General features: G+C 45.6%; 1 protein-coding gene across 2 annotated transcripts in view; it reads left to right on the forward strand.

Moving 5' to 3' along the window:
- The window catches only part of LOC134341300 ((E3-independent) E2 ubiquitin-conjugating enzyme UBE2O), a 138,869-nt gene that overhangs the window by 64,074 nt on the left and 61,282 nt on the right, over positions 1–13,513 (forward strand). For both annotated transcript variants that reach the window (XM_063039177.1, XM_063039178.1), the window contains exons 8-9: positions 7,850–8,000; positions 11,104–11,684. In XM_063039177.1, coding sequence (XP_062895247.1) covers positions 7,850–8,000; positions 11,104–11,684 — 732 coding nt within the window. The remainder of the gene's footprint in view (positions 1–7,849; positions 8,001–11,103; positions 11,685–13,513) is intronic.

Consider the following 13,513-nt stretch of genomic DNA (forward strand, 5'->3'; position numbering starts at 1 on the left):
AATAGTACAGCACATTACAGGCCCTTTGGCCCACAATGTTGTGCCAACCCTCAAACCCTGCCTCTCATATAACCCCCCACCTTAAATTCCTCCATATACCTGTCTAGTAGTCTCTTAAACTTCACTAGTGTATCTGCCTCTACCACTGACTCAGGCAGTGCATTCCACGCACCAACCACTCTGAGTAAAAAACCTTCCTCTAATATCTCCCTTGAACTTCCCACCCCTTACCTTAAATCCATGTCCTCTTGTATTGAGCAGTGGTGCCCTGGGGAAGAGGCGCTGGCTATCCACTCTATTCCTCATAATATCTTGTACACCTCTATCATGTCTCCTCTCCTCCTCCATCTCTCCAAAGAGTAATGCCCTAGCTTCCTTAATCTCTGATCATAATCCATACTCTAAACCAGGCAGCATCCTGGTAAATCTCCTCTGTACCCTTTCCAATGCTTCCACATCCTTCCTATAGTGAGGCGACCAGAACTGGACACAGTACTCCAAGTGTGGCCTAATTAGAGTTTTATGGAGCTACATCATTACATCGCGACTCTTAAACTCTATCCCTTGACTTATGAAAGCTAACACCCCATAAGCTTTCTTAACTACCCTATCTACCTGTGAGGCAACTTTCAGGGATCTGTGGACATGTACCCTCAGATCCCTCTGCTCCTCCACACTACCAAGTATCCTGCCATTTACTTTGTACTCTGCCTTGGAGTTTGTCCTTCCAAAGTGTACCACCTCACACTTCTCCGGGTTGAACTCCATCTGCCACTTCTCAGCCCACTTCTGCATCCTATCAATGTCTCTCTGCAATCTTTGACAATCCTCTACACTATCTACAACACCACCAACCTTTGTGTCATCTGCAAACCTGCCAACCCACCCTTCTACCCCCACATCCAGGTCATTAATAAAAAAATCACGAAAAGTCGAGGTCCCAGAACAGATCCTTGTGGGACACCACTAGTCACAATCCTCCAATCTGAATGTACTCCCTCCACCACCACCCTCTGCCTTGTGCAGGCAAGCCAATTCTGAATCCACCTGGCCAAACTTCCTTGGATCCCATGCCTTCTGACTTTCTGAATAAGCCTACTGTGTGGAAAGCGCCCAGTGAGCGAGTGGGCCACTGAAGGAGTGGAGCTTTGACTCGAGAGGCTTCGATGAGAAGAGGCGGAGGACAAGCTTGCTTGCAGTTAGTCTTTACAATGCCTCCTGAGGTGGTGATGTGCCTCTCATGTGAGATGTGGCAGTCTTGGGGGAACGCCCCTCTCCCGCAGAGTCACATCTGCCAGAAGTGCATAGGGCTGGGCGATCTGGAAGACCGTGTATGACCTTATGACCTTCGACTCATAAGGGAGAATGAGGCAGTCATAGATGAGAGCTACTGGGAGGTAGTCACACCTAGGCTGCCGGAAGCAGGATGTTGGGTGACAGTCAGGGGGGAAAGCGAAGGTGAGCAGACAGGTAGTGCAGAGCACCCCTGTAGCCATTCCCCTGAATAGTAAGTTTACCGTCCTGGATACTGTTGGCGGGGATGACCGACCAGGTGTGAGTCACAGTGGCAGGGCCTCCGGCAGTGAGTCTGACCCTGTGGTACAGAAGGGTGGGGCAGAGAAGAGGAGAGCTGTCGTCATTGGAGACCCTATAGTCAGGGGAGAAGACAGTAGATTTTGTGGATGTGAGAAGGACAACCCGCATGGTTTGTTGCCTCCCGGGTGCATGACATCCTGGTACGAGAGGGAAAGCAACCAGAAGTCATGATACATATTGGTACCAACGATATAGGCAGGAAGAGGGATGAGGTCCTGAAGTGTGAGTTTCGGGAACTAGGCAGAAGGCTGAAGAGCAGGACTTCAAGGGTGGCGTTCTCAGGATTGCTGCCAGCGCTACGTGATAGTGATGGTAAGAATTGGAGGAGATGGCAGTTGAGTGCATGGCTGAGGAGTTGGTGCAGGGAGCAGGGTTTTAGATTTTTGGATCATTGGGATCTCTTCTGGGGAAGGTGGGAGCTGTACAGATTGGATGAGTTGCACCTGAACCCGAGGGGGAGCAATATCCTTGCAGGTAGGTTCGCTAGCGTGGTTCGGGCGGGTTTAAACTAATTTGTAAGGGGATGGGACCCGGACAGCAGTGAAAGAAGTGCATGGAGTAAAGCCAGATCTAACATGTAGAGAGGTTTTGAGGAAAGAGAAGCAGAATAAAGGGTGTAAAGGTAGTAAGGCAGAAGGGCTAAAGTGTGTGTACCTCAATGCAAGAAGCATCAGGAACAAAGGTGATGGACTGAGAGCTTGGATACATACATGGAATTGTGATGTAGTGCCCATTACAGAGACTTGGCTGGCACCAGGGCAGGAATGGATTCTCAATATTCCTGGATTTCAGTACTTTAAAAGGGATAGAGGGGGGAAAGGGGAGAAGGGGTGGCATTACTGGTCAGGGATACTATTACAGCTGCAGAAAGGGTGGGTAATGTAGCAGGATCCTCTTTTGAGTCAGTATGGGTGGAAGTCAGGAACAGGAAGGGAGCAGTTACTCTATTGGGGGTAACAGTAGAGATAGAGGAGCAGACTGGGAGACAGATTTTGAAAAGGTGCAAAAATAACAGGGTTGTTATCATGGGTGACTTTAACTTCCCTAATATTGATTGGCACCTGATTAGTTCCATGGGTTGTGATGGAGCAGAGTTTAAGTGTGTCCAGGACAGATTCCCGTCATGGTATTTTGACAGGCCGACCAGGGGGAATGCCATACTAGATCTCGTACTAGGTAACGAACTGGGTCAGGTCACAGATTTCTCAGTGGGTGAGCATCTGGGGGACAGTATCCTCTGCTCCCTGGCCTTTAGCATTATCATGGAAAAGGATAGAATCAGAGAGGACAGGAAAATTTTTAATTGGGGAAGGGCAAGTTATGAGGCTATAAGGCTAGAACTTGCGGGTGTGAATTGGGATGTGCCTGGAGGCTGTGGAAGTGAGCGAGGTCCTCAATGAATAGTTCTCTTCGGTATTCACCAATGAGAGGGAACTTGATGACGGTGAGGACAATATGAGTGAGGTTGATGTTCTGGAACATGTTGATATTAAGGGAGAGGAGGTGTTGGAGTTAAAATGCATTAGGATGGATAAGTCCACGGGGCCTGACGGAATATTCCCCAGGCTGCTCCACGAGGCGAGGGAAGAGATTGTTGAGCCTCTGGCTAGGATCTTTATGTCCTCGTTGTCCACGGGAATGGTACTGGAGGATTGAAGGGAGGCAACTGTTGTCCCCTTGTTCAAAAAAAAGGTAGTAGGGATAGTCCGGGTAATTATAGACCAGTGAACCTTACGTCTGTGGTGGGTCCACACGTCCCTCCCCACAGATCTCCCACCCGGCACTTATCCCTGTAAGTGTAAGTGCTACACCTGTCCCTACACCGCCCCAAACAGTCCTTCCAGGTGAGGCAACACCTCAATTGTGAGTCTGTTGGGGTCATCTCTTGCATCCAGTGCTCCCGGTGTGGCCTCCTCTACATCGGTGAAACCCAACGCAGATTAGGGGACCGCTTCGTCGAGCACCTCCACTCTGTCCGCCACAGCAGACAGGATCTCCCGGTTGCCACCCACTTCAACTCTGCTTCACATTCCCATTCAGATATATCCATACATGGCTCCCTCTAATGCCATGATGAGGCTAAACTCAGGTCGGAGGAGCACCACCTCATATACCGTCTGGGATGTCTCCAGCCCCTTGGTATGAACATTGAATTCTCCAACTTCCGGTAATTCTCTCCCCCTCCCTTCCCCCATCCCAGTTTCTCTTTGCCCCCTCCCTCGGCTGCCTATCACCTCCCTCATGGTTCCGCCGCCTTCTACTACCCATTGTGCTTTCCCCTATTCCTTCTTCACCTTTCCTACCTATCCCCTCCCTACCTCCCCTCCCCCACCCCTTGATCTTTCCCTTTACTGGTTTTTCACCTGGCACCTACCAGCCTTCTTCTTCCCACCTTCCTTATAGGGCCTCTGCCCCTTCCCTCTACAGTCCTGACGAAGGGTTCCGGCCCGATCATTTCCAAGGATACTGCCCGACCTGCTGAGTTCCTCCAGCGTGTTGTGAGTGTTGCTTTGACCCCAGCATCTGCAGAGTATTTTGTATTCAGGTGGAGTCATGTCAGGAAGTGTATGGTCATGCATTCTGTTAGAAAAAATTGAATGGTTGACTATTTTTCTAAATGGATTGAAAATACAAAGAATCTGAGGTGCAATGGGACTTGGAAGTTCTTGAGCGGGATTCCCTGAAGGTTAATTTGCATGTTGAGTCTGTGATGAGGAAGGCAAATGTAATGTTAGCATTCACTTCGAGGACTAGAATAAAAAGCAAGGATATAATGTTGAGACTTGATAAAGCACTGAAGCCTCACTTGGAGTATTGTGAGCAGTTTTAGGTACCTTATCTCAGAAAGGATGTACTGAAACTGGAGAGGGTTCAAAGGAGGTTCACGAAAATGATTCCAGAATTGAATAACTTGGCATATGAAGAGTGTTTGATGTGTCAGGGCCTGCATTCACTAGAATTCAGAAGAATGAGGGGTGACTTCATTGAAACCTATCAAATGGTGAAAGGCCTTGATAGAGTGGATGTGGAGAGGGTGTTTCCTATGGTGGGAGAGTCTTAAGACCAAAGGGCACAGCCTCAGAATAGAGGGGTGAACTTTTAGAACGGAGATGAGGAATTTCTTTAGCCAGAGAGGGGTGAATCTGTGGAATTCTTTGTCATAGGCAGCTTTGGAGGGCAAGTCTTTATGTATGTTTAAGGAAGAGGTTGATGTATTCTTGATTGGTCAGGGCATGAAAGGATACGGGGAGAAGGCAGGAAATTGGGGCTGAGAGGAAAATTGGATCAGCCATGATGAAATGGCAGAGCAGACTCGATGGGCTAAATGAACTAATTCTGCTCATATATCTTATAGACTTATGGTATTGTGACCATAACTGCGCACACTGCTACAGGTGCAATTCTACCAATATCTTGTCCAGCTGTAATATGACACTCCTTCTCTTGTACTCAATGCTTATAGGAAGTAAATCAGTAGGCAAGTTTTGTTGTAGAAGTGCATTTCTGGCCCCCAACCAGACTGCTTTATATTTGTTATTATAAAAGGTGCTAATTAGTAAAAGCTTTCAGCTATTTCAAAACCTTTTCCCTTGTATATTCATTGTGACCAATACTAAGGCAGAGGCTAGTAACACATTTTATGTATTTTTGTATGAATACTTCAAAAAACTAAAATTTGACTCTCCTTGGAAATTGTGATTGTGGAATTGTAGTGGGGTGGAGCTGATGCATCTCTGTGTGGTCGTGTAGGTTTGGAACACATCTTAAAGAAGCCTCTGGTAGGGAGGTAAGGAGATTTTCTACAAGTTTATGAAGAGTAAGAGGATAAGGCGTGAGAGAATAGGACCAATCAAGTGTGACAGTGGAAAAGTATGATTGGAACCGGAGGATAAGCAGAGATACTTAATTAATACTTTGCTTCAGTATTCACTACAGAAAAGGATCTTGGCGATTGTAGGGATGACTTACAGCGGATTGAAAAGATTGAGCATATTGACATTAAGAAAGAGGATGTGCTTGAGCTTTTCGAAAGCATCAAGTTGGATAAGTCTCCGGGACCGGATGAGATGTATCCTAAGCTACTGTGGGAGGTGAGGGAGAACGTTGCTGAGCCTCTGGCAATGATCTTTGCATCATCAGTGGGGACAGGAGAGGTTCCAGAGGATTGGAGGGTTGCAGATGTTTTTCTCTTATTCAAGAAAGGGAGTAGAGATAGCCTAGGAAATTGTAGACCAGTAAGTCTTACTTCAGTGGTTGGTATGTTGATAGAAAAGATCTTGAGAGGCTGTATTTATGAACATTTGGAGAGGCATAATATGATTAGGAATAGTCAGCATGGTTTTGTCAAAAGCAGGCTGTGCCTTACGAGCCTGATTGAATTTTTTGATGAAGGTAAAGCAGTAGATATAGTGTATATGGATTTCAGCAAGGCATTTGATGAGGTGTCCCATGCAAGGCTTATTGAGAAAGTAAGTAGGCATGGGATCCAAGGGGACATTGCTTTGGGATCTAGAACTGGCTTGCCCACAGAAGGCAAAGAGTGCTTAGAGACAGGCCATATTCTGCATGGAGGTTGGTGACCAGTGGTTTGCCTCAGGGATCTGTTCTGGGACCCCTTCTCTTTGTGATTTTCATAAATGACCTGGAAGAGGAAGTGGAGGGATGGTTTAGCAAATTTGCTGATGATACAAAGGTTGAGGGTGTTGTGGATAGTGTGGAGAGCTGTCAGATGTTACAGCGGGATATTGATAGGATGCAAAACTGGGCTGAGAAGTGGCAGATAGAGTTCAACCCAGATAAGTGTGAGGTGGTTCATTTTGGTAGGTCAAATATGATGGCAGAATATAGTATTAATGGTAAGACTCTTGGCAGTGTGGAGGATCGGAGGGATCTTGGGGTCCGAGTCCATAGGACACTCAAAGCTGCTGCGCAGGTTGAGATTCTGTGGCTAAGAAGGCATGGGCCTTCATCAACCATAGGATTAAGTTCAAGAGCCGAGAGGTAAAGTTACCGCTGTATAGGACCTTGGTCAGACCCCACTTGGAGTACTGTGCTCAGCTCTGGTCACCTCACTACAGGAAAGATGTGGAAACTATAGAAAGGGTGCGGAGGAGATTTACAAGGATGTTGCCTGGATTGGGGAGCTTGTCTTAGGAGAACTTTTCTGGGCCTTCTCTCCTTTGAGCGATGGAGAATGAGTGGTGACCTGATAGAGGTGTATAAGATAATGAGAGGCATCGATCGTGTGGATAGTCAGAGGCTTTTTTCCAGGGCTGAAATGGCTAACACGAGAGGGCACAGTTTTAAGGTGCTTGGAAGTAGGTACAGAGGAGATGTTAGGGATAAGTTTTTTTTTCCCCCACAGAGAGGTATAAATGCGTGGAATGGACTGCTGGAAGTGGTGGTAGAGGAGTATACGATAAGGTCTTTTAAGAGACTCTGGGATAGGTACATGGAGCTTGGAAAAATTGATGGCTATGGGTTACCTTAGGTAATTTCTAAGTAAGTACATGTTTGGCACAGCATTGTCAGCTGAAGCAACTGTATTGTGCTGTAGGTTTTCTGTGTTTATGTTTCTATTTGACAGTTCATGGTACAGCTGTCAATATGCCTTGAGTCTGGGGATATCAGCAAACTCGAACTGGAGGGTGTAGTTATATGGAGGCATGAGACCATATGGCTTTGAAACTAAGATTTGAATTTTAAAACCAAGTTATTAATGACAGGCTAATGTAAGTTGTTGAGATTTGTGATTGCAGAAATGTTCATAGTTGGAAAATTTTGGTTGACGGCAAGTGAGCACAATGAAAGATGCATCATTGAAATGTAGCGGAATAGGGAAAGTTCTCTGAACAAAAACACCTGAATTAACAGGGCTGAAAGATTCGAAGGTACTTGGGACGCTTGCCTTTAATAGCCCCAAAACAATGCAACAGGCTGGATGACTGATTTCTAACTGTCATAAATATTTTCTGTGCTCTTGGACTAACCGGAAGACTGGTGCCACCAGAGGCCATTCGTGAGAAGTTGCTGGAATTTATACAGGCAATATTGTGTTTTATTTGGATTGGACAGTAACACTAACAAGTTGAAGGGAGTATTCATTGTGTGCATTTTGACTTCAATATATCAGTTCATGTTTCCTTTTTATACTGCAATTAATCCTGCAGATCTGAGTGTCTCTTTACAGCAACAAGTTTGAAAATGTCTAAAACAAATGGACCCATTCACACAGTATCTTTTTTTTCTCTAGGGTGAAACGCTTAAACTGTTATGACCATGCTCGCATGGTGTTAGCAGAACGGGCAGTGTATGTGCTTCCAGGAGATCCTGAATGTACTACTATCTCTTCAGATGGCCCAGAAGGAAATTCAATCATTGCTGTGAACTCTGTTGTCAGAAAGGTAACTTCAGTATGGCGATACTGTTCCTAAGGCAGGTAACTAATCACAAGTATGGTTCCTCCTTAAGGAGGGCATGATCGCTTTTGCCAAATGGTTAAGGCGGAAATAGTACATTATGATGGAAAGGGTAACAATTGTCACACACAACTTGCATTATTGACTTCTAAAAGGGGGCAGATACAGAGAAGATCAAAGCACAGATCATAAAAGTAGTGTGGTCATTTTAATCAGAAGCTATTCAGTTGGAAGTTAGCCACATTGGAAGATTAAATGTAAGAGGAAAGCAGACAATTAATGACAGGAGCTTGAGGACCACTGTTTCATAGATCCCTAAAGTGCAGATAGGCTGGTAAGAGCATGTGGCATATTTGCCTTTGTTAGTCAGATCACTGAGAATAACAAATGCTGAGTCATTTTGTAGCTGTATAAAACTTTGGTTAAGCCACAGATGGAATATTGTGTGCAATTCTGGTGGCTGCAAAAAGAATGTTGAGGATCTGGAGAGGGTGCAGAGGGGTTCACCAGCATGTTGCCTGGCTGGGATTATTAGTTATAAGGAGAGATTGGGTGCAATTCATTTGTTTCTTTCCCTCATATCTGAAGCTTCAGGTTTAACCTGATAGAAGTGTACAATATTATGAGAGGCATAGGATAAGTAAGTGTTTTCTCCCCCAGACGGAAATGTCAAATGTCAGGGGGCCTAAATTTAAGGTGAGAAGGGCGGCATTTAAAAGATTTGAGGCAAACAATTTTATTATGCTTGATGCCTGGACAGGCTACTAGGTAAGGTAGTAGAAGCAGAAAGAATAGTAACATTTCAGGAGATGGAAAGATATAGACAAGTGGAATTAGTTCAAATTGGTATCATGGTGACACGGATATTGCAGGCCAAATGGTCTATTGCTATGCAAACAACAGGAATTCTGCAGATGCTGGAAATTCAAGCAACACACATCAAAGTTGCTGGTGAACGCAGCAGGCCAAGCAGCATCTATAGGAAGAGGCGCAGTCGACGTTTCAGGAGAAGGGTCTCGGCCTGAAACGTCGACTGCGCCTCTTCCTATAGATGCTGCTTGGCCTGCTGCGTTCACCAGCAACTTTGATGTGTGTTGCTGGTCTATTGCTATGTTGTACTTTTCCGTAATGCAGACTTGTGCGCCTTTGTATGCAGGTCAAATACAGAAGCAAGCTGTTCTCACCTGCATCTTAATCAAAGAGCATGGAAACATTGGCAAAGGGAAGATTACCGTTTTGTGCTTTAGAAGGAATGTTTGTGGGATTGGAAGGTTTTTAGTTTGTGAAGCTTTTGCATTGAGTACAGAAGGTATTTCCACATGCGTAGGCAAACAGAATTAGGGACTATCAATAAAAATGGTAAGTAATGAATCCAATATTGAATTAAAGAGTAACTGTAAGTGTAGACTTCATTACAGCAGGAAATAGTTGAGAGGTAAATTGCAGCGATACACCCAAAGTGAGAAAGAAATAGAAGGACAATCACAAACATGAGAAAATCTGCAGATGCTGAAAATCCAATGAACGCACACAAAATGCTGGAGGAACTCGGGCAGGCCAGGCAGCATCTATGGAAAAAAAAGTACGGTCAATGTTTGGAGCTGAGATACTTCATCAGGACTGGATTGAAAAAAAAAGTTAGAGTTTGGTGAGGGGAGGAAGAAACACAAGGTGGTAGCTGAAACCGGGAAGTGGGGAGGGATGAAGTAAAGAGGTGGGAAGTTGATTGGTGAAAGAGATACAAGGCTGGAGAGGGGGAATCTGAGAGAGGACAGAAGGCCATGGAGCAAAGGAAAGGGGGAGGAGCACCTGAGGGAGGTGATGGGCAGGTAAGGAGAAAAGGTAAGAAGCAAATGGGAATGGTGAGTGGGGGTGGCATTACTGGAAGTTGGAGAAATCGACGTTCTTGCCATCAGGTTCGAGGCTACTCAGATGGAATACAAGGTATTACCCCTCCAGCCTTAGCGTGGCCTCATCACAACTGGAGAGGAGGCCATGGACTGACATGTCAGAATGGAACTGGGTAGTGGAATTAAAATGGGTGGCCACTGGGAGATCCCGCTTTTTCTGGCGGACGGACTGTAGGTGCTCGGTGAAGTGGTCTCCCAATTTGCATTGGATCGCACAGATGTACAGGAGGAAGCCATATTGGGAGCACCAGTCACAGTATATGACCCCACAGACTCTCAGATGAAGTGTTGCCTCACCTGGAAGGACTGTTTGGGGCCATGAATGGTAGTGAGGGAGGAGGTGTAAGGACAGGTGTTGCACTTGTTTCGCTTGCAAGGGTACGTGCTAGGAGAGAGATCAGTGGGGAGGGAGATGGACAAGGGAGTGCATAAGGAGTGGTCCCTGCAGAAAGTGGCGGGGGGGGGGAGAGAAAGATGTGCTTGGTGGTGGGATCCAGTTGGAGATGGCGGAAGTTACAGAGAATTAATGTGCAGTCGACGTTTCAGGCCGAGACCCTTCGTCAGGTACGAAGGGTCTCGGCCTGAAACGTCGACTGCACCTCTTCCTAGAGATGCTGCCTGGCCTGCTGCGTTCACCAGCAACTTTTATGTGTGTTGCTTGAATTTCCAGCGTCTGCAGAATTCCTGTTGTTTGAGAATTAATGTGCTGGACACAGGCTGGTGTGGTGGTAGGTGATGATGAGGACTCTATCCCTGGTGGGGTGGCAGGAGGATAGGGTGAAGGCAGGCATGTATGAAATGGAAGAGGTACGGTTGAGGACAGTGATGGTGTAGGAAGGGAAGCCCCTTTCTTTGAAGAAGGATATGTTGATTGTGTTGGTTGACAAGGGTTGGGAGGAGGCTCATGTAGAGCATTATTACCAAGACGCACTAACTGGTAATTCTGCACTGAAGCATCAGTTTCTTTTCTAGATAATTGAATTCTACATCAAATTAAATAGAAACATAAAATTTTGCATTTTCCTTAAGATTGAGAAGGGTAGGTGTGTTAATTTGTATTAGTGTTGAGGAATGATCAGAAAGTATTAGAAATACCTGAGTTTTGATTGTCACTGTGCCGTGTTTTTAGTTTGCTGCTGTAATAATGAACTGCTTCAGTTTGCCCTTCTATCTTTTAGGTTAAGAGACTCTTTGACAAAGAGATGGTGAAGAAAATTCTGAATAACACGGACAGCCAAGAAGTGGATGCTGTGGGCAAACTCTCTGTTGCTTTGGGTGATGGCTCTGTTATGGTCACCTCATCTGTTTCAGGACTTGGTAGCTCAAAGCTAAGGCTAGGTTCTGATGGCTCAACCCAGATGCCCACTGGAATAAAATACCAGCCTTTAAATGGAGTTGTACAGAAAGAATCCATTCTGAGCAATGGCCCTGTCTCTACTCATGGTAACTTGCAAAATCAGCTGGAGGAAAGAGTGCAAGATGGGAACTGGAAGAATATTGGGCAGCCTGCGGTGATTCTTGAAGATTCGTTGGGAAGTCAGGCTGGAAAATTGCAGCTTGTAGAACAGGATGCAGATGATGAAGGTGCTGAGGACACTGATGAAACCAGCTCTATTTCTTCCTCTGCCAGTTCAACTGCATCATCGCAAAGTGGTGGACAAGGACGCAAAAAAAGTATCCCACTTTCTATTAAAAATCTGAAAAAGAAGCACAAGAAGAAAAAAAACAAACCCTCCAGAGAATTCAAACCAGGTGATAGGTGAGATATTGCACTTGACTAAACCAATCAGCAGATCAATCAGTAACACTTGTATACTGGAGCATCACTTCATTTTTCCAGTCATGCATATTTCTCTGTAAATTTTTCTGTAGTACTGAGATCAAGAATCATATGTAGATGGCTAGTGGTGATAGATGATATGGTTCTGGGCATTTGTGTTTCTTGTTAATGGAAATTATTGGTTTTGAACGTACTGTGATTCCACGTGCTATGTAAGAAGTTAAAGAGCAGGGCCAAAGGAACTGATCTCTGGATTACTCCCAGAGCCAGCCATGTGCTGGTGAGTGAGGAACAGGGCCGAGGTACGAATCTCTAGATTACTCATGGTGCCATGTGCTGGTGAGGGAGGAACAGGGCTGAGGGTACTGATCTCTAGGTAACTCACAGTGCCATGTGCTGGTGAGGGAGGAACAGGGCTGAGGGTACTGATCTCTAGGTAACTCACAGTGCCACATGCTGGTGAGTGAGGAACAGGGCCGTGGGTGCTGATCTCTAGATAACTCCTGGTGTCATGTGCTGGTGAGTGAGGAACAGGGCCGGGGGTACTGATCTCTAGATTACTCCTGGTGTCATGTGCTGGTGAGAGAGGAACAGGGCCGAGGGTACTGATCTCTAGATTACTCCTGGTGTCATGTGCTGGTGAGTGAGGAACAGGGCCGTGGGTACTGATCCCTAGATTACTCCCGGTGTCATGTGCTGGTGAGTGAGGAACAGGGCCGGGGGTACTGATCTCTAGGTAACTCACAGTGCCATGTGCTGGTGAGTGAGGAACAGGGCCAAGGGTACTGATCTCTAGATTACTCACGGTGCCATGTGAATTGGGGTTGGGGTTTGGTACATTTCTCCTGCTATTTAAGAAGTTAAGCACAGCTGAGGGTAATGTTCTATAAAATTAACCATGTTGCCAGTGAGCAAGTCTGGTAATCAGGATAGCCGGAGACACAGTAACATTAGGGAAAGAAATACTCAGTTAAAATGTATTTATTTCAATGCTTGAGTTTTAAAGGTAAGGCAGACAAATGCAGAGCATGGATTGATTGAGAACTGACTGTTGAGGTTGAGAAACATGGCTGGGTGAAGGGCAGGAAGGTACTCAATATTCCAAGGTACAGATGCGACAGTGTTCTAATTTGTTTTGTATTTCATTTAAATACACAATTTGTCACAGTTCAATGGCTGGTTGTTTTTGACACCTTTTTAACTATTTCCATGTAACTTTGGCTAATTGGGGCAACCGGTTAATTGAACAATGATCTGGTCCAAATATGTCCCAATTAACCAGAATCCACTGTATATGTCACAAACAATAGAGGTTCCAGAACAGATCCCATAAGACCATAAGACAAAGGAGCAGAAGTAGGCCATTCGGCCCATCGAGTCTGCTCTGTCATTTTATCATGAGCTGATCCATCTTCTCCTATTTAGTCCCACTCCCCTGCCTTCTCACCATAACCTTTGATGCCCTGGCTACTCAGATACCTATCAATCTTTGCCTTAAATACACCCAATGACTTGGCCTCCACTGCTGCCCGTGGCAACGAATTCCATAGATTCACCACCCTCTGACTAAAAAAAATTTCTTCGCATTTCTGTTCTGAAAGGGCGCCCTTCAATCCTTAAGTCATGCCCTCTCGTACTAGACTCCCCCATCATGGGAAACAACTTTGCCACATCCACTCTGTCCATGCCTTTTAACATTCAAAATGTTTCTATGAGCGGACAAATGTTCCTCATATGTTAACCCTCTCATTCCCGGAATTATTCTAGTGAATCTTCTCTGTACCCTCTCCAACGTCAGCACATCCTTT

Source organism: Mobula hypostoma, assembly GCF_963921235.1.
Source record: "Mobula hypostoma chromosome 22 unlocalized genomic scaffold, sMobHyp1.1 SUPER_22_unloc_1, whole genome shotgun sequence".
NCBI lineage: Eukaryota > Metazoa > Chordata > Chondrichthyes > Myliobatiformes > Myliobatidae > Mobula > Mobula hypostoma.